The sequence below is a fragment of the Carcharodon carcharias genome, chromosome 18 (genome assembly GCF_017639515.1).
Source record: "Carcharodon carcharias isolate sCarCar2 chromosome 18, sCarCar2.pri, whole genome shotgun sequence".
NCBI lineage: Eukaryota > Metazoa > Chordata > Chondrichthyes > Lamniformes > Lamnidae > Carcharodon > Carcharodon carcharias.
The window spans coordinates 38,496,394-38,518,797 of NC_054484.1; the positions used below are offsets into that span (position 1 = coordinate 38,496,394).

The following is a 22,404-nucleotide window of genomic DNA, read 5'->3' on the forward strand; positions in this document are numbered from 1 at the left end:
AGATTGGGAAAATTAGTTGGGCAAAGGTAGCCTAGATGAGGAATTCCTAGAATGTTTTTGGGATAGTTTCTTAGAACAGCACATTCTGGCCCCAACCAGAGAGCAGGCTATACTAAACCTGGTACTGCGCAATAAGATAGGATTAGTTAATGATCTCATAGTGAAGGTATCCCTAAATAGCAGTGATCATAATATGGCTGAATTTTTCTTTCAGAGGAGTGGGTCTAAGACTAGTATTTTAAACTTGGATGAGGGCAATTAATGGCATGAAAGCAGAGCTAGCTAAGGTGAACTGGCAATTTAGGTTAAGGGTTAGGTCAATAGAGATGCAGTGGCAGACTTTTAAGGGGATATTTTAGAATACAGAAAATAGATACATTCCAACGAGAAAGAAAAATTCCAAGTGGAGGACCCATCATCTGTGGTTAACTAAAAATGTTTAGAGATAGTATCAAACCTAAAGAAAAATCATATAATTGCACAAAAATGGGTGGTAGGTCAGAAGACTGGACAGGATATAAAAAAAAGTAAAGAATAACCAAAAGATTGATAAAGAAGGAAAAATTAGGGTACAAGAGAAAGCTAGCTACAAATATAAAGACAGATAGTAAGGGTTTCTGTAGATATTTAAAAAAGAGAGTTAACAAAGTGAGTGTTGGACCTTTAGAAAGTGTCTGGGGAAGTAATACTGGAAAATAAGAAGATAGCAGATGAATTGAACTGGCATTTTGCATTGCTCTTCATTACAGGGGATACAAGGAACTCAGTAAAATTACAATTGCCAGGGAAGTGGTATTGAGAAAATTGCTGGAGCTGTGGGCTGACGAGTGCCTGTGTCCTAATCAACTTCATCCTAGGGTCTTAAAACAAGTGGCTAGTGAAATTTTCCAAAAATTCCTATATTTGGGGAAGGTTCCATTAAATTGGAAGATAGTGAATGTAACTTCTTTATTCAAAAAGGGAGTTAGGCAGAGAGAAGGAAAATACAGGCCAGTTAACTTGACATCTGTTTTGGGGAAAATGTTAAAGGCTATTATTAAAGACATCCTGGTTGGCAGGATAATAATGAGTGGTGTGCCACAGGGATCAGTACTAAGACCTCAACTTTTTTACAATTTATATAAATGACTTGGATGAAGGGACCAAAGGTAAATTTGCTGATGATTCAAAAGTTAAGTAGGAAAGTAGGTTGGGGGTTACCACCGACCAGGAACTGAACTGGACTAGCCATATAAATACTGTAGCTACAAGAGCAGGTCAAGAGACTAGGAATCCTCTGGCAAGTAACTCACTTCCTGACTCCCCAAAGTCTGTCTGCCATCTACAAGGCACAAGTCAGGGGTGTGATGCAATACTCTCCACTTGCCTGGATGAGTACAGCTCCAACAACACTCAAGAAGCTTGACACCATCCAGGACAAAGCAGCCCATTTGATTGACACTCCTTCCACAAACATTCACTTCCTCTGCCGCCAACGAACAGCAGCAGCAGTGTGTACCATTTATAAAATGCACTGCAGAAACTCACCAAGGCTCCTTTGGCAGCACCTTCCAAACCCACAACCACTACCATCTAGAAGGAGAAGGGCAGCAGACAGATGGGAACCACCCTGACTTGTAAATATATTGCTGTTCTTTTACTGTCACTGGGTCAAAATCCTGGAACTCACTCCCTAAAAGCACTGTGGGTGTATCTGCAGGGACTGCAGCAGTTCAAGAAGGCAACTCACCACCACCTTCTCAAAGGCAATTAGAGATGGGCAATAAATGCTGGCCCAGCTAGCAACACCCACATCCCATAAATGAATGAAAAAAACAAAGTGATATAGATAGGTTAAGTGAGTGGGCAAAGAACTGGCAAATGGAGTATAATGTGGGAAAGCGTGAAATTGTCCATTTTGGCAGGAAAAATAAAAAAGCATATTTCTAAATGGTGAGAGGTTGTAGAGCTCTAAGATGCAGAGAGATCCAGTGGTCCTAGTGCAAAGGCTAGCATGCAGGTACAGCAGGTAATTAGGAAAGCTAATAGAATGTTATCCTTTATTGTGAGGGGAATTGAATACATAAGACGTAGGAGCAGAAGTAGTCCATTTGGACCATTGAGTCTGCTCCGCCATTCAATGAGATCATGGCTGATCTGATAATCCTCAACTCCACTTTCCTGTCTTCTCCCCATAACCCTCGATTCCCTTACTGATTGAAAATCTGTCTATCTCACCCTTGAATATACTTAACAACCCAGACTCTACAGCCCTCTGTAGTAAAGAATTCCACTGATTAACAATCCTCAGAGAAGAAATTCCTCCTCATCTATGTCTTAAATGGGTGACCCCTCACTCTGAGATTATGCCCTCTGGTCCTACACTCACCCACAAGGGGAAAACAGCCTCTCAGCATCTACCCTGTCAAGCCCCTAAGAATCTTATGTTTCAAAAAGGTCACCTCTCACTCTTCTAAACTCCAATGAGTACAGGCCCAGCCAACTCAACCTCTCCTCATAAGAAAATCCCTCCATATCTGGGATCAACCTAATGAACCTTTTCTGCACTGCCTCCAATGCCAGTATATCTTTCCTTAGATCAGGGGACCAAAACTGTTCACAGTATTCTAGGTGTGGTCTAACTACTGTCTTGTATAGTTTTAGCAAGACTTCCCTATTTTCATACTCCATTCCCTTTGAAATAAAGGCCAACATTCCATTTTTCTTACCCATTACCTGCTGAACTTGTATGCTAGCTTTTTGAGATTCATGCACGAGGGCCCCCAAATCCCTTTGTGCTGCAGATTTCTTCAGTCTTTCTCCACTTGCGTAACATTCAGCTCCTTTATTCTTCCTGCCAAAGTGCATAACCTCACATTTTCCCACATTATATTCCATCTGTCACGCTTTTGCCCACTCACTTTACCTGTCTATATCCTTCTGTAGACTCTTTGTGTCATCCTCGCCACTTGCCTTCCCACTTATTTTTGTGTCATCTGCAAACTTGGTGATGGTACATTAATTTCCCTTATTCAAGTCATTAATATATATTGTAAATAATTGCGGCCCCAGCACTGATCCCTGTGGCACTTCGCTAGTTCCAGGTTGCCATCCTGAAAATGCCCCCCCAACTCTCTGTCTTCTATTAGTTAGCCAGTCCTCTATCCATGCCAATATACTACCCCCAACACCATGGGCTCTTACCTTATTAAGTAGCCTTATGTGTGGTATCTTATCGAATGCCTTTTGGAAATCCAAATATATTACATCTACAGGATCCTCTTTATCTATCCTGTTTATTGCCTCCCCAAAGAATTCTAATAAACTTGTCAGGCAGGATTTCCCCTTCATGAAGCCATGCTGACTCTGCTTGATTAAATTATGCATTTCTAAATGCTCTGCTATTACATCCCTCTAACATTTTCCCAACGACAGATTTTAAGCTAACTGGCCTATAGTTACCTGTTTTTTCTCTCCCTCCCTTTTTGAATAAGGGTGTTACTTTGGCAGTTTTCCAATCCTCTGAGGCATTTCCAGAATCTAGGGACTCTTGGAAGATTACTACCAGTGCATCCACTATCTCTGCAACAATTTCCTTTAATATCCTTGGGTGCAACCCATCAGGTCCAGGGGACTTATCAGCCTTTAGCCCCATTAATTTCCCTAGTACTTTTTCTCTAGTGCCTTCTACTGTGAAGACTGAAGCAAAGTATTTATTCAACTCCTCTGGCATTTCCTGGTTCCCCATTATTATTTTCTCAGCCTCATTCAGTAAATAGCCTATATTCACTTTGGTCTCTCTTTTCCTTTTTATATATTTAAAGAAGCTCTTACTGTCCTTTTTTATATTACTTGCTAGTTTACCCTCAAAGTTTATTTTCCCCCTCTTTATTTTTTTTTTGTTCATCTTCTGTTGGTTTTTAAAACTTTCCCAATCCTCTGGCTTACCACTAATCTTTGTCACATTGTGTGTTTTTTCTTTCATTTTGACACTACTCTTAACTTCCTTGGTTAACCATGGTTGGTTTATCCCCTTCCTACAATCCATCTTCCTCACTGGGATATATCTTTGTTGTGAGTCACGAACCATTTTCTTAAACATCTGCCATTGTTCATTAACTGTCTTTTCTGCTAAACTCCTTTCCCAGTCCACTCCAGCCAACTCTGCCCTCATTCCTTTGTAATTGCCGTTATTTAAGTTTAGCACAGATGTTTCTGAGCTAAGTTTCTCACCCTCAAATTGAATGCTAAATTCCACTATGCCACAGTCACTGTTTCATAGGGGATCTTTTACTGTGAAATCATTTATTAAACCTGCCTCATTACACATTACCAGATCCAAAATAGCCTGAACCCTGGTTGGATCCACAACATATTGTTCTAGAAAACTGTCCCAAATACACTATGAATTCTTACTCATGGTTACCTCTATCAATTTGATTTTCCTAATCTACATGAAGATTAACGTCACCCATGATTAATAAACTGCCTTTTTTACATGCCCTCATTATCTCCTGATTTATTCTCTGTCCTACAGCATAGCTACTGTTAGGGGGCCTATAGATTACTTCCACCAGTGTCTTCTTCCCCTTGTTATTTCTTACCTCCACCCATATGGATTCCTCATCTTCTGATCCAAGATCATTTCTTGCTGTCATACTTATTCCACCTCGTACTAACAAAGCTACCCCACCATCCTTTCCTTCCTGCCTGTCCTTTCGAAGTCACATATCCCTGAATATTTAGTTCCCAGCTTTGATCTCTTTGTAACCATGTCTCTGTAATGGCTATAAGATCATACCCATTAAACTCTATTTGTGCCATTAATTCATTTATTTTGTTCTGAATACTACATGTATTTAAGTTAAGAGCCATTAATTTTGCCTTTTTACCACTTTTTCCCCCTTTAACCCTATTTGCTGCTGTTTTTTTATGTTTGTACACTCTGTCCCTTGCTGTCACACTCTGGGTATCATTACCTAAATAGCTGCCCTGCAATGCTGCCATATCCTTTTGCTTTGTAAGGCTACTTATCCCTTCTCCAGAACCCTTCACCCCCATTTAGTTTAAAGCCCTCTCTAAAGCCCTAGTTATTCCATTCGCCAGGAAACTGGTCCCAGCACAGTTGAAGTGAAGCCCATCCCACCGGAACAAAAGTAGAGAGGTTATGCTTCAGTTATACAGGGTATTAGTGAGACCACATCTGGAGTACTGTGTACATTATTGGTCTCCTTATTTAAGGAGGGAGGTAAATGCATTACAAGCAGTTCAGAGAAGGTTTACTAAACTAATACCTGAATTGGATTGGTCTTATGAGGAAAGGTTGGACAGGCTAGACTTGTATTCACTGGAGTTTGTAAGAGTAAGAGGTGACTTGATTGAAACATATAAGATCCTGAGGGGCCTTAACAGGATCAATGTGGAGAGGATGCTTCCTCTTGTGGGAAAATCTAGTACTAGGGGCCACTGTTTAAAAATAAGTAGTTGCACATTTAGGACAGAGATGAGAATTATTTTTCTCTCAGAGGGTTGTGAATCTTTGGCACTCTCTTCCTCAAAGGACAGTGGAAGCAAAGTCTTTGCATATTTTTAAGGCAGAGGTAGATTTGTAATAAAAAAGGGGGTGAAAGGATACCGGAGGTAGGTGGAAATGTGGAGTACAGGTCACAATCAGATCAGCCAGGATCTCATTGAATGACGGAGCAGGCTCGAAGGGTTGAGGGGCCTACTCCTGCTCCTAATTTATATGTATGTTCATATATATAAGGGTTGCAGTGACAACAAGATGACTAGTGCCAAAGCCTGAACACCAAGGTGTACAATCTTGTTTACTGACTGGAAAAACAGCCTCCCATATAAAACAAGCTCAATTTAGCAACCCCACCCAAGAAGTTGTAGCCTGAATTGTGCTTTCTATTCATTCCATAGAAAAACATTGTTCAGAGCCCATAGAAAAACATTGTTCAGAGCCCATAAATTATTTTACAACCCACCCACTCAGCATTATTCAGAGCTAAGCAGCCTTTGACGCAAAGGAACATTAAAAGGCAAGGGTAAAGTTGAAAAGAGGAATTATATTGATCTTATACTATGCATCTACTACAAATCTAAAATCATTCCAGTTTTATGGGTTTACTTAAAAATATTTTCTAGTTTCCTGCTTATCAACCAAAAACTTATTCTTGATGTTGCTAAGCTCTTTATGTCAATTGCTGAACATTCTCACTTCAACCCTTAAAACAGATAAGGTCCAAGACACACAAATAAGTCCTCAACTGTTAAACACTCAAAATTGAAAGTTCTAAATACAATAATTCCTCTTTGTACTTTTGGATGCATTCATATCCAATTACTTCCACCTGTAGGTCAACTCCAGGTAGCATTTGGGAACACCACCACCTGGAAGTTCCATCCAAGTCACTCACCATCCTGACTTGGAAATATATCACCATTCCTTCGCTGTAACTAGATCAAAATCCTGGAACTCCCTCCCTAACAGCACTGTGGGTGTACCTACACCATATGGACTGCAGCAGCTCAAGAAGGCAGCTCACCACCACCTTCTCAAGGGCAACTAGAGATGAACAATAAACGCTGGCCCAACTAGTGAAGCCCACATCCCGTGAATGAATAAAAAAAAAATCCTGCTTCTGTATTAATTTCCTGTCAGAAACTCATTTAATGAAAGCTAAATGGGTGACTTTCAAAATAAAACATGCATTTCTCATCACTCATTCAGGCAAGGATCAGACAACATTCTGCAAATATGATTAAAATTAAAATCCTGACAATCTTTTAAATGTAAAGAAGTTCCCAAAATCAGCCCAACAATAAGTTTTATTTAAGCCTTTTAAGTATTCATTTTAGAATGTATTTTTTTATCATCTCCAGTTAGGCATATACATTAGGTAATCCAAGTGAATTCTATCTAGAACTAGATCTACCTTTTGCTCTACATTACAAGTTTAAGGACATGGAATGGTGATTTTCCACCCACTGTTTTAATTGCATCTTTGATCGGGGTTTGAAAAAAAAAATTCAGATTGTAGTACCACAGATACAGAGCAAGAAAATTTGATAAAAGCAGAAGTCAGATTAGGTTAGGTTCATTTAGTCAATTGTAGGATAGTAGGAAATCATTATTAAATAAAGTCCCATAAGTTTTACATTTAGGTACTGTTATTTAGAACTTTCAGTACTGCATATGACATAAGGAAAATCATTTTAACTTTTTAAACTTGTTAATACAAATTGTGAAGCTAATTTTAAGTAGAGCATTCAATATCAAAAATGAAGTGTGCTGTTTGTTATATATTGATGCTGATGTCACTTGCTGTCAACACAAGAGTCTCATGCAGTCAGCTGTGAGCTAAAGTAAACCTGCTCTTCCTCACCAAAACTGATGGGCAAGAATTTCTGGTTAAAAATCTCCTAGCAGCCCAGGTCTTAAAAAAAGGTGACAGCACAAGTTTGTATGTCTGCTAAAAACCAACCTACAGGTGCCTCAACAATAACTAGGCAATTCTGTGTTCCAAAGCAGAGAAGATCGTGTTGATGTATTTCATATTGCTACAGTTGTAACTTATTCTAACAAAAATATTTCCTTTCAAAATTGCAAATCACAAATTTCTTCTATCCAATTTGAAGTGTGAGCAACTATTACATAATGTCCATCGTGAAAGGATTTTGATAACAAAGGTTGTGAATTATTCAAAAATGAACAATGCAAAATGGTAAAGAAATACAAAATAAATTGCATGGCAGGTTAAGGATTTGCACTTTAAATTAATTATGATGAAGGTTACATTTCCTCTCCCAGAGTAGCTACGCAGTTGTGTTTCCCACTTTGGTTAATGCTGATAAGAACCCAATAGCCTTCTAGTGTGAGGAGAAAATCCAGCAGTGACTATTAGACTATTAAGATAACTATTAGACTATTGAAAGAACAAGTTTGTGTTCCAGGTACAGAATGTTTATAAGCACATAATCCAATCAGAATTTCCACCATGATAATTAACAGGTAAAAACTAAAGCATGACAGGGAGGAAACCAATGCACAAGTTCAGTCGAAGAAAAGAAGTATCACAATTGGTTATGATGTTTTCTGTGATCAAATAATCATCTGATTGCAGCTATCAAGGTTCATACATGAATTATTGTCACTTGGGTGAGGCAACAATGGCCCTTGGAATCATACCTCGGCGAAGCCTCATCATTCTCAGCATCAGAATGGTGGGGAGAAAACTGAAGAAAATAAGATGATGCTAAAATATTTAAACGTGGCCTTACACATGTATAGATTTAAATTGATTACTTTTGATGTAATTCAACAGGATTTTTTTAAAAGTACATATTTATTAGTTTTTGTACTACAGAAAAGTAGAAATAACAATTACTTCATAAGGTAATGAAAATAAAACTAGTCTAGCCTAAAAAGGAAACTTACCTTGATGTACGAGGCTTCACAGTTTGCGAATGAGTTTGTGCAGCTATGGGCACAGGATATGATGATGGAATCTTGTACTCATCTTCATTAAACTCATTAAGCCCTCTTATTTTTTCTGAGTTTGATTGTGAATTTGTGAATGGGTGTGGATATCTACAAAAGTAAAACTTTCATAAATAAAATGGTTCACTGCAGAGGAGTAATCCATCACACAACTTCACGTAACATATTTTTCTGATTTCAAGTAGTTACCATTAGCTCTGTTATGGGAAAACAACATTTTGCAGTGACATAATCAAACAGTCCATAAACTCTGCAATTTACTTCCCACTTGACTTGGCATTAAAAATTTTCACACAATTTTTGTTTTAATTACTGCCAACATACTAAATTTAGCTAGTTTAAACTAAAGCTCCATAAGAAGTAAATCTAAATGAAAAGAATGACAATAAACTATTCTTGATGACCACAATAATAAAGTTTGAGGAAATATTTAATATGGTTGCAGTCTTTGGTCAGCAACTAATGGAGAGGAATATGCCTGCCTACTGGTAAACAAATGGCAATCAGTGTCACACAATATGCTGCAGTGTCAACATGTCTGATTGCAAAGAAGCTGAATTCTTGATTTTGACTGTGCCATTGCAGAGCTGTTAGCAAGGGATTACACATCTTCCTACAGAAGGAAGGGAAGGAAAATAAAATGGGCAATCTTCACTGGGCTGCTCTCGCACATTTCCTGTCACTGAGAGCTGCTTCGATACAATAATTAACGAAAGACCTATTCCTATTTTACCTTTTCAACTTATTATGAAAAATAGTTAGAAAACACAAATGAGGAATAGCAAAATGATATCCCAAAACAAGCCTTTCAGGAAAACATGTATACCTGAACTATGTCATTATCTTAAGCAACAGTAGGTAAAATTAAAATCAGACAAAAATTAACTTTCACTCCCCTCTAAGTCTCTCTCCTCTCAATCCCCCAGATCATGCACCATCTTCCAGATAAAAACATTTGAAAATGACAGCAACTATAATTGTTACAGGACTATGGACATACATGAGTTGCTCACTTTCATCACTCCTAAGACTGCACATTGCTGTTAAAGCAGCAGAATTTGCAATGGGTAGCATGTTTAATTATATCCATCTTTGTAGCTTTTGTGCAATCATGTTAGTTTATAGATAGCTATTAGGAGCAAGGCAATCTCCAATGTACTGAACCAAACCAGCAAAAATCAGAGCCATGAGCATGATTAAAATATTAATTGTAACATTTCTCATTAGCAATAAATGAGATCAATTGCAATTATTTAAACACATAGAACACGAATGATACCACAAAAATAGGTCAAATTTCTAAACAAAAATAAATGAATAGTGTCTAGATCTGCTAAAATCCAATACAGGGGTACGTGCAGGGTCCAATTCTTTAGGTACTAGTATTTGTCAGAATACAGAATATCTTAATTCAGTATAAAGTCACAGTATGGATCCCCATAGCAGACATGAATTCTATTCTTTGGGACACTACACCACAAGTTCACATCAAGGGTGATTCTAGTTAGCCTTCTTGTGTTGCCTCAAATGCTGAAAACTGCAGACTGGAATCCTGCTCACACTTGCTCAACTTCAACTAGCATCAGCTGAAATTAACTGAGGAATTGTCATTGTTCTACTGGTGATAATCATTGCCTTCAAGAATATGTTGAATTTTGATAATTATTCTGAAGTTGATATTTTCCCCATGCAATCTGAAAACTTAAATAATTGTTAAGGAGGCTTTGTGGCAAAAAAAAAACTAGTTTATTCAATTGTTGTTTGCATATTTCACAGCAGATTATGAATCTGACCTTGTTCTTATAGGGTATTATCCAAACAAAATCATTGCCACGAAAACAAATTGTCCATTGATTTCCTGAAATAGCAACCTGTATGCAAAACCTTGGAATCTTTATTTCCTTTGTTTGTGCTTAACAAAAAAAGTATCCTGCCAAATCACTTCTCAGATGAGGAAGCAGCAACAGCAACAAGTATTGATACAGCATCATTAATTATAATAAAACATCCCAAAGTGCTTCACAGGGGTGTCAAAGTAAAATATGATACCGCACTACATAAGAAATATTAGCCCAGATAAAGCAGGTTTTAAGGCGTTTGTTAGAGGAGGAGAGAGAGGTAGAGAGGTGGTGAGGTGCAATTAAAATCAGTATTGCTCAAGAGGCCAGAATTAAAGAAGTACAGATATCTGGTCGATGGGACAATCCTGGAACTGTCTCCCTAACAGCTATACGGGTGTTCAGAAACACGCTCTGGGAGGCTTCTTAGTCAAATAAACAAACCCTAGAATTTAGCCACACACTGATCCAACAAATCACATGACCTCTACTCAGTTGAACTGATCTTAAAATGACAGTCATCAGAGGGTGTATCTACACCACATGGACTGCAGCAGTTCAAGAAGGCAGCTCACCACCGCCTTCTCAAGGGCAATTGAGGATGGGCAATAAATGCTGGCCTAGCCAGCCAAGCTCACATCCCTTGAATGAATTAAAAAAAAACCTTGGGAGAGTTGCGGGGCCACAGCAGATTACAGAGATAGAGAGGAGTGAGTCAAGGGGAGATGAAAATGAGGACGTGAATTTTAAAGCTGAATTGTTGTTAACTGGAAGCTAGTGTAGATCAGTGAACACAGTGGTGATGGAATTGTCACGAGAAAATATATGGACAGCAAAGTTTTGGATGACCTCAAGTTTACAGAGGATAAAATACATGAAGCTGGCCAGAAGTGCAGTGGAATAGACAAATCTGGAGGTAACAATGAAATTCACAAGGGTATCAGCAGAAAATGAGCTGAGGCAGGGATGCAGTCATGCGACATTGCAGAGATGGAAATAGGCAGGCTTATTGGTGTGGGTGAGTGGTTAGAAGTTCATGTCAAGGTGAAGTACGGCACCAAGGTTAGAAAAGTCTAGTTCAGCCTCAGACAGTTGTCAGGGAGCAGATTGGAGTTGGTGACTGGGGAACAAGGTTTGTATCGGGGACCGAAGACAATAGCTTTGTTCTTCCCAATGTTTAACAGGGGGGACATTTCTGCTCATCAGCTACTCGATGTTGGACAAACAATCTGATAATTTAGGGACAGTGAGGGAGTCAATAGAGGTTGTGGTCAGATAACGCTGGATGTCATACAAGTGAAAACTAACATTACTTACAGATTCTGTTGCCAAAAGGCAGCACGTAACTGAGAAATAGGAGAGGGCCAGGATAGATCCTTGGGGAACACCAGAGCCAACGGTGCAGGGGTAGGAAGAGAAACCATTGCAGGTGATTCCTTGGCTACGATTAGCTAGATAAATGTCAATGTATCAGTAATTACATTGTCAAGGTCCAATGACAATCATCTTGTTGACCGGCATTTACAATGTACAGCAATTACATTGTTAAAACATGTGATGGGCATTGGCTCACCCATAAATGGGTACTGCTGTACCTCTCCAGCGGGAAAGGAACTGAGAGTCTATCACTCTGCTGAGCTGGCTGAGGAATAAACCTGCTTGAGGTAAAAGACCAGCTTCAGACTCATTCTTCCCTTATATATAAATATTGGAGTTAAGATACAAATGGAAACAGCCAAATGCAGTCCTACTCTCTGGATGATGGTGGAGAGGCTTTGGAGAATAGTGTGATTAACAGTGTCAATGGCTGCAGGAAGGTCAAGACGACGAGAGGAATAGTTTACTTTAATCACAGTTATATTAGATTTAATTTGTGACTTTGATAAAGAGCCACTTTGGTACTCCGGCAGGAGTGGAAACTTGACCAGAGGATTCAAACAAGGATAATTTACATTTTGGCAGGTAGCTAAAATGCATGGAATGGCCTGCATAACTGGCCCAATTTTCACTGCATCTCTGTTGGGAAGTACAGTGACTCTTCCCAACAACTTGCATAAAATCATGCTAAGTACTGTGAAATCAGGCACAAACTTGCATCCAATCATTCCATAGCTTAACGTCATGTAACCGTGAATGTTTTTAGTTTAAATAGGAAATAGCATTTTTAATGAAACTTTTGAGACTACTCTAGGAAACAATACTGGCTGCATGAAACAAATGTAACATCATGGGATGTGGCCATCACTAGCAAGGCCAGCATTTATTGCCCATCCCTAATTGACCTTTAGAGGGTGGTGGTGAGCTGCCTTCTTGAAATGCTGCAGTCGTGTGGTACAGGTACACCCACAGTGCTGTTATGGAAGGTGTTCCAGGGAATTGACCCAGTGACAGTGAACGATAATGCATAACTTGGAGAGGAACTGTAAGGTGGTAGGCATGGCCATTGCCCTTGCTCTCAGTGTTATACGTCGAGAGTTTGGAGGTGCTAAGTGTCAGCATGTAACTGTTGCTATAGTGATCTTGTAGATGGTACAAGCTGCAGCTACAGTGCACCGTAGGTACACTCATGTTTAAGGCGATGGCTGGGGTGCTGATCAAGAGTGCTGCTTTGTCCTGGTTGGCATCAGGCGTCTCGAGTGTTATTGGAGCTGTCCTCATCAAGTGGAGAGCATACCATCACTCTCCTGACTTGTGCCTTGTAGGTGGTGAACCGATTTTGGGGAGTCAATTGGTGAGTTACTTGCTACAGAATACCCAGCCTCTGGCCTGCTCTTTTAGCCAAAGTGTTTATGTGGCTGGTGCAGTTAACATCCTACTGTGAACTACACACAAAAGCCAGCAACTTCAACATTAACACAATCACTTAGTACAGCACAGCCATTCAGTCCATCAAGTTTGCACCAGTTGTTTTGAAAAGCAATCCAGTTAATACCACTCACCCCACACTTCTCCTATATCCTTGCAATCTTCTCAATTTTTATCCAAATTGCCTTTTGAAGGTTGCTATTTAATTTTCAGGTATCACCTTATCAGGCAGGTCATTCGAACTCTTACTCACTCATTGCTTAAAAATGTTTTTCCTCATGTCACCTCTGGTTCTTTTGTCAATCACCTTAAATCTGTACTGTGTAGATATGTCAACCACTGGAAAAAGTTTCACCTCACAAACTGTATCTAAACCCTTTATGTTTTTAAACACTTAATCAAAACTCCTCCTTCTGTGACCTAAGGAATACCACCTCAGGTTCTCTAGGCTATGCCACAAAACTGTAATCCCTCATCTCTGGAATCATTTTAGCAAATACAGTACACAAGTTCTAGTAGAAATGTCGATTTCATAACGTACGCAACTCAGATCCTGCTTAGCTTCTTTGTGGATATTATTACAAAGCAGTGGAAGCGCCTGTGATATAAGGTTTTGACATGGTGCCATATGAGAGATTACAACTAAAACAAAGCCACAGAAATGCAGACTACATTAGGATTGGAAAAAAAGAGTTGGCTGAATACAAAAACGACAGTACTTATAACAGTTTCTTTAAAAATCCATTCACGGGATGTGGGCGTCGCTGGCTAGGTCAGCATTTATTGCTCATCTCTAGTTTCCTTGAGAAGGTGGTGGTGAGGTGCATTCTTGAACCGCTGTATTACATGTGGTATAGGTATACCCACAGTGCTGTTAGGAAGGGAGTTCCAGGATTTTGACCCAGCAACAGTGAAGGAACAGCAATACATTTCCAAGTCAGGATGGTGTGACTTGGAGGGGAACTTCCAGGTAGTGGTTTTCCCATTATCTGCTGCCCTTATCCTTCCCGGATGGCAGCAGTCGTGGGTTTGGAAGGTGCTGTCTAAGGAGCCTTAGTGATTTCCTGCAGTGCATCTTGTAGGTAGTACACACTGCTGCTACTGTGCGTTGGTGGTGGAGGGAGTGAATGTTTGTGGATGTGGTGCCAATCAAGTGGGCTGCTTTGTCCTCAAAATGTCAAGTTTTTTTGAGTGTTGTGGGAGCGGCACTCATCCAGGCAAGTGGGGAGTACTCCATCACACTCCTGACTTGTGCCTTGTAGATGGTGGACCTGCCCTTGTAGCCACAATATTTATACGGCTTGACTAGTTCAGTTTCTGGTCAATGGTAACCCCCAGGATGTTGATAGTGGGGGATTCAGTGATGGTAATGCCATTGAATGTCAAGGGGCAAAAATTAGGCTCTCTCTTGTCAGAGATGGGCATTGCTTGACACTTGTGTGGCTTGAATGTTATTTGCCACTTGTCAGCTCAAGCCTGGATATTATCCAGGTCTTGCTGCATTTGACATGGACTGCTTCAGTATCTTGAGTCGTCGCAAATGATGAACATTGCGCAATCAGCGAACATCCCACTTCTGACCGTCGGAAGGTCATTAATGAAGAAGCTGAAGATGGTTGGGCCGAGGACACTACACTGAGGAACTCCTACAGTGATGTCCTGGAGCTGAGAATACTGACCTTTAATTAATCACAACCAGCTATTGTATAAGACTGCTGATTGTCACAGGGGTTAGTGCACGGTGGGCGGAATCTAAACATTACAGGCCCCCATGCAGCAGGAGCAGTCTGATAGGAGGTCAGAAACTGCCTATAATTAAAGCAAGTTTTGCCATGACTCCAACTGAGCCGTGGTGCCAGCATTTCACCTCCAGGTTTCCTGGCCACCCACAGAAGACTGGTGGAACAATGTGCCACATCTGTCAAAAGAAGGATCTCTAGTCAAATGGACAACAACAAGGGCCAGAATGACTGAACTATGCATTGATTGCTGAGCCCTCAGCTAACAGGAATGTCTGCTCAACACCACCCCCTTCCTGGTTTTACTGGTTCTTCCCAATAGGTCCTGTCACGAGACTAGAAGGACCAAAGCTTCCAAAGGACAGAAGCATGAGTGCATCCCCTCAAATCAAGCAGGTGCAGATAGAAGTGATCAAGGACGTGAGCGGCAGGCGTGCGGTCCCTCAAATCCTTACACTGCCGCAAGAGGCTCACAGATCCCAGGAGGGCAGGAAAGGTGAGGAGCATCTTGCCCCCAGATGCCAGCACCCTCCTGCACAAAACACCAGACCAACATATCATGAAGGCCCACCCACAACTCTCTCCCAAAGCACCTCCTCACATCCCCATCTGAGCAGCCAACACTGACACATTCGTCCTGTGCGATCTCACACCCATACCCAGTCATTCTCCACAAATGTCGCCCCTACCCCTCCCCATATCTCTCCTTCTTCTCCTGCAGGGGGAGGCAACAAGCACCGAATTCCAGAGAGAAGCAAAGAATCAGTGAGGTGGCCCTTCTGTGTCAGCAGCCCCAACAGCCACCTGCTCCAGGAGACTGTAAATACCAGCACTAATCCATCGTGAATGTCCAAGACTCCCACAACAGATCAGATTTGTTAAGAATAAATTTAGTGCACAAACTCTCGAACCAAAATAAACCACCTGCAAGCAGTGTGATGGAGCTGCTTATTAGTGCATAACTTTGGGGTTTGGCTGAATATAACAGGGTTTCTCTATACAGTGAATTTCTAACCTTAGCTATACCAATTTGGAGAAAGAGGAAGCTCTTGGAGAACAAGCCATCCAAAGCTGTTTTCACTACCCATTAAGCCTATAAATGTCAACCCTGAAGAAAGTTATCTACTTGCCTACTTTAAGATATTTCGATATTGTGTGTATTTCTGTGATGCTGTAAGGCCTCTCTTTGTTTCTTTTAATATGTATTATCTTTATACTCGTGTCAAAATGGAACCAGCTGAGGTGGACCAACGTCCTGAGCTCCAGAAACTGGAGTGCGGAGGGCAGCGGCAGAAGGGAGAAATTTTAACCGAAACATTAACTCTGGGGCTTATATGGAACTTAAAAAAAAAGACTGGATGAGAATATACGCGCCACAACATGTCAGGTCATGCCACTGGGGCAATGGCTAACCATTAGACACCCTGATTACAGAAACTGACCTAGACGATGGCCTCTCGGGTATGTGTGAACAGCTTTCTTCCTGCTTACCAAGATACAGAAATCATGCCCATTGCCAACAGGTACCTGGAGACAACCCTTGCTGAGAGCAGGAAATGACCACATGTAGGTTGTCTTTGCCTAGCCAGCGTACGACTGATAATCCAATCTCGATTTAAGATGTTACCTCATATGCTGAGAGACCAGGGTCAGAAAGGGGTATAAAGCCACAGCTCCCAAGGTGCTGCAACCAGGAAGTGTGACTTAGTCAGTCACTGGAAGCCATGTGGAGGAATTCATTAAGCCACCCGGGAATGAGCTCCTACACGCAGCTCTTACTAAGCAACTGGTGTAAGTATATACTATTGTTTAGTGGGTTAATAAAGGCTTTCCACATAAAGTGGAAATTATATCCATAGTTGATGCCAAGAGAGGACCTTAGAGGGTAGTGGACTCCCTGGTTAAGAGTCTTGCACTACCTACTTTAATGTGGATCTGCCCAATAGGATTTGTGGAGGGGAAAATATTTAAAGAAGAATTCACTTGATTATAAAAGAGTGCTAAAGTAATGCATACGTGCTTTTTCATAGAATCAGATTAAAATCATTCCTGTAGATTTAAGGAAGAAGATTTGCTGTAACTGTTTCATTAGGAAAAAAGCTACAAAATCATCTGCTGCAGTTCACTTTATCTTCTTTGCTACAGAGGGAGCAATTGTTCCTTTTTTTACTGAAAGTCATTTAATCTTTGATAATGGATTCAATTCATAATGAGTTGTTCCAATGCAATAATGACGTGACACCAACCAGACAATTTGGAAAATTGCCCATGTGCACATTATTTACAAAAAACAGCAATTGACACCCTCTCAGCCTCCTCTCAATCATGAGCAAAATGATGGACGAGTCTTCACTCACACCATAGAGATGGTACAGTAACTTTTTAAAGTCAAGTGCACACATTAGATAATGATGCAATTTTTTCAGGCAATTCCAGTTCAATCATTCTGCCTCAATAAATGGTTTTCCATTACAATGGTTACTGAGGTATAGTGCACCACTTTTATTTTCAAAGGTTACTTTCCATTATGTGCATTAGTTTCAACAGTATGTCCATTACCAACAGTATATCCTAGCTTAATATCTGGAATCGTAGCTCAGAAACTTAAAAAGTAGAATTAGTTTAGGTGGAACTAAGAAACAGGAAGGGACACGAACCATTGAGGAGAGTTGTTAATAGTTCTAGTGTATAGCAGAGTGTAAATCAGGAATTAAAGGCACAAGTAATCATGGGGAACTTTTAATCTTTATACAGATTGGGCAAGCCAAATTTTCAGTTAATAGGGTGGAGGATGAGCCCATGGAAGAGATATAAGATAGTTTCTAGTTCAGTATGTCAAGGAACCAAATAAGGAACAGGCTATTTTGGATCTAGTATTGTACAATGAAATTGGGTTAATTCATAACCTTGTAGGAAAGGGGTCTCCAGGGCAGAGTGACCATAATATGATACAATTTTATACTGATTTTAAAAGTGATTTAATTAACTCCGAATTCAGGGTCTTAAGGCTAAACAAAGCAAACTACATTGAGGGACAAGTTGTGAAACTACATTAAAAAGAACAAAAGCAGACAAACAATGGCTAGCATTTAAAGAATTAATACACGATTTGCAACAAATGTGCATTCTTTTAAAAGCACAAAAACACCACAAAAAGAGTGGTCCAACTATGGTTAACAAAGGGAATTAAAGATAATATTAGGTCAAAGAAAGAGGCTTATAATGTTGCCAAAAGAGTAGTGAGTCTGAAGATTAGGAAGATATTCAAATTTAGCAAATGAGTACCAACAAATTGATAATGAAAGGGGAATAATGAAAATGACAGTAGATTAGCAAGAGATCAAAAAGATTGTAAATATTTCTATAGGTATGTAAATAAGAAGAAATTAGTGAAAGTAAACATGGCCTCATTAGGTTCAAAGACAGATGAAATTATAATGGGAATAAGGACAAAATAAGGAAAAAACAAATACTTTCTATCCGTCTGCACAGGAGAAGACAGAAAATATTCCGGAAAGATTATGAACCAAAGGTCTAGCGAGAATGAGGTGATTGGCAATTTGCATCCTTCCATCTGTGAGAGATGAGGGGAATACAGCTTCAGAACTTTGGGGAGGTCAGGTGAAATCATCTACTGCACTTCATTTGGCAGAAACGTCTTAGACAGCGACCTTTCCCCATTGTGCCTTTGTGGTGGCTACCCCAAGCTTTAGTGCGTCCCTCAGCATGCAGTCCTGGACCTTGGAACGTGCCAGTCTGAAACACTCAGTCGGGGACAACTCTTTGCACTGGAAGACCAACAAGTTTCGGGCAGACCAAAGAGTGTCTTTCACCGAGTTGATGATCTCCAGCTGGGGTTGATGTTTGTCTCGGTGTGTGTCCCTGGGAATAGCCCGTAGAGCACTGAGTCCCGTGTCACAGAACTGCTCGGAATGAACCTTGACAGAAACGACTGCACCTCTCTCCAAACCTTCTTTGCAAAGGCACAATCCACAAAAAGGTGAACAACAATCTCATCTCCATCACAGCCACCTGGAGGGCAACGTGCAGAGGGGTTGAGACTCCTGGCATGTTGGAAGGATCTGACAGGGAGGGCCTTTCTCAACACCAGCCAAGCTATATCGTGGTGCTTGTTGGAAAGTTCTGGCATAGGGGCTGGGAATTGCATTGACCCCTTGGGCTGTACAGCTCAAAATGAATGTATGCATTGAATACTAATTATATTATAATTGTACTAAAGCACCTCAGAGTGCAACATGATGTATGTTGATAAGTCCAATACCATTGCACTGTCTGATTGTCTGTAATGACCATATTGAAATGATTGTATTGAAGCATCTCGTGATACATATGTAAAAGTTGAATCTGATTGCACTTTTTGTGATGGTGATTTAGAAATGTTTTGTAATGTTCTTCCAGATATTGTACGAATAAAGTATATTTTTCAAAAAAAAAATCTACTGCACTTCATGTGGGCTGTACAACTAACATTGAATGTATAAGGTGTATATTACATGTATCACAATTGTATTGAAGCACCTGAGTGCAACATGATCCATGTAGACAACTTAAATGCCATTGCATTGACTGTCTGTTAAAATATTTTGAAATGCCTGTAACGTTCCTTGATTGTACTGAAGCACCTCAGGGTGCAACATGATCTATGTAGGAAACTTGAATACGATTGCACTTTTTGTGATGGCGATTTTGAAATGTTTTGCAATGTTCTTTCAGATATTTTATGAATAAAGTATATTTTTGCGAAAAAAAATCTACTGCCCTTCATGTGTGGCACTTGTGGCCATCGAAAGAAGTTGTCTCTTGCCGGTGGTGCAGGATGATCTCTGCTGATGCCTTGTTTGCAGGGCTGTCTGCTTTGGAGTGTCTGAAACCACATTTTGTCGTCATGGCAACCCTTGCGCACAGCTGGTGTCATCATTTGCATCAGTCGTCAACAAGAGTTTCCCACTTGTCACAACTGATGTTAAGGGCTTTCATGTGTCTTTTGACAGCACCATTGAATCAGTTCTTTGGTCGTTTCATTGGTGACTTTGTCTTTTCATGTAATCCCAAGGATATATATCGTAGACACCAGAGATGGAAATCATTGAGCCTTTTTTCTTGATGGGCCGAAGGGCACTGTGTGATTCTGTGATTCTTAGTAGGTGTAGATTGTCCAGGTTTCACTGCCATACAGCACTGTGCTGAGGATATAGGCCTTAAAGATAAACATCTTGGTCCTGCGGATCAGTATGTTGCTTTTCCATGCCCATTTTGTTCATCAGCCAAAATTGGTGACTGTCTTTCCAATGTGTGTTGAGCTCTTTGTCAAAAGAGCAAGAATGAGGAACTTATATTGATTTCTTCAAGTAAAGAAATAGTACTGGAGAAATTCATGAGACTAAGTGGTGACAAATCCCCAGGGACCTGATAACCTGCACCCTAGAGATTTAAGAGGTAGCTACAGAGATAGTGGATGTATTGGTTTTGATCTTTCAGGATTCCTTAGATTCCAGAATAGGTCCCAAGGTTTAGAAGATAGCAAACATAATCCCACTATATTTAAGAATGGAGGAAAAGAAAAAACGAGAAACAATAAATCAGCTACACTAACATGAGTGGGTAGACAAAACGATAGCATCTGTTGTTAGGAATGTGGCAAAAGGCACTTAGAAAATCGTGATATGATTAAGCAAAATCAACATGAATTTATAAAAAGGGAAGTCGTGTTTCACAAATTTTCTAGAATTTTTTTGAGAATGTAACTAATAGTACGGATAAAGAGAAATCAGTGAATGCCGTACATTCGGATTTTCAAAAACAAAAGAGGTTATTACACAAAATTAGGACTCATGGGATTGAGGTACTATATTATGGATTGAGGATTGGTTAATGGACAGAAAACAGTAGGAATGAACAGAACATTTTCCAGTTGGCAGGGTCCCTCAAGGAACAGCAATTGGCCTTGGCTATTTACAATCTAACATAAGGCGTAAAGGGGCTGCAGAACAATGTAGACAGGTTGAGAGTGGACAGGACATGGCAGATGAAATACAATGTAGCAAAGTGTGAAGATATCCACTTTTTTTTCCAACCAAAGTAAAACATTTTTTTGAATTGAGGAAGACTGGCAAATATTTTCATTCAGAGGGTGCTGGGTGTTCTTGTGTACGAATTACAAAAAGTTAACATGCAGGTACAGCAAGAAATTAGGAAAGCAAATAGTCTGTTAGCTTTTATTACAAATGACTGAAGTTATAAGAATAAAGAAATCTTACTACAATTGTAGAGGGCCACGCCTGGAGCAGTGTGTGTAGTTTTGGCTTCCTAACCTAAGTAAGGACATATTTGTCCTCGTGGGGATATACAGCAACAATTCACTAGACTGATTCCAGAGGTGAGGGGATTGTCCTATGAGGAAAGATTGAGTAGACCATGTGTACATACCGAAGAGTTTAGAAGAATGAGAAGTGATCTAGTTGAAATAAAATTTTTAAGTAGCTTGACAGGGTAGACGCTGAGAAAATAGTTCTCCTGTCTGGGACAGCTGGAATATGGGGTCACAGTCTCAGAATAAGGGGTCAGCAATTTAAGACTGAAATGAGGAGAAATTTCTTCACTCAAAGTGTCATGAACCTTAGGCATTTTCTAACATACAGAACTGTAGATGCTGAGTCTAGCATTGAGTCATTGAGTACAGTATATTCAAGACAGGGGTCGATAAGTTTTTGAGTACTAAGAGAAATGGGGTGGTACAGCAAGGTGAAGTTGGTCTTATAATTCCAAAAGATCTTCAGGATCTTATTGAATGGTGGAGCAGTTCTGAAGGGCCAAATGACCTACTCCAGTTTCTATTTCTTATGCTCTTATGCATAAGACATGATTTGGCTGGTCTGACAATATTATTTATTCTGTAGGGATACCTCACTAATTTTCACCAACAGGAAATGGGCTTAACAGATTAATCAGAACTTATAAATTCCTGTAATTCTTGCCATGTAGAAATGTAAATTTTTTTCCAGGGAAAATACAGGCCTACAAGAGTTACATCAGCACAGCTGAACGTTGAACATGTTTATTTATATCAATTGTGAAATAGCATTTTCAAAATAGATTGATTAATGTAGTCGAATTTAAAATCTATTGATTGATTGTCCCACCCACATTCATGTAAAGGGATAAATCTACAATTTAATTATTAAATGAAAGGACTTTTTTCTCACCCCTCTTTAAGGGAGTAATTCATGCTAAATCATGCACCCACATGAAATATTTGCCTCGCAGCACCTCACCAAAGTAACCACTTTTGTATATGTACACCTGCACAATGAAGACTGGTAGACTGTTCAAAAGGACTAGCCATCGCCAAGCCTCATTCTGATAACACTGAAATGGCTTTCCAGCAGAGGTCACTGAGCAGTAATCAGGAATCACACCTAACCTTTGTCCTTCCTGGGCATGGATACTAACAATGGATACTAACCTCATTACTGATTAAGTCACTGTGGATAAGTAATTGAACTGGCTAGCTTTT

At 39.9% G+C, this 22,404-nt stretch overlaps 1 protein-coding gene across 5 annotated transcripts in view; it reads right to left on the reverse strand.

Moving 5' to 3' along the window:
- cblb (Cbl proto-oncogene B, E3 ubiquitin protein ligase) overlaps nucleotides 1-22,404 on the reverse strand; it is a 208,143-nt gene that overhangs the window by 22,189 nt on the left and 163,550 nt on the right. For all 5 annotated transcript variants that reach the window (XM_041211044.1, XM_041211043.1, XM_041211045.1 and 2 more), the window contains one exon: nucleotides 8,426-8,578. In XM_041211044.1, the coding sequence (XP_041066978.1) occupies nucleotides 8,426-8,578 (153 nt within the window). The remainder of the gene's footprint in view (nucleotides 1-8,425; nucleotides 8,579-22,404) is intronic.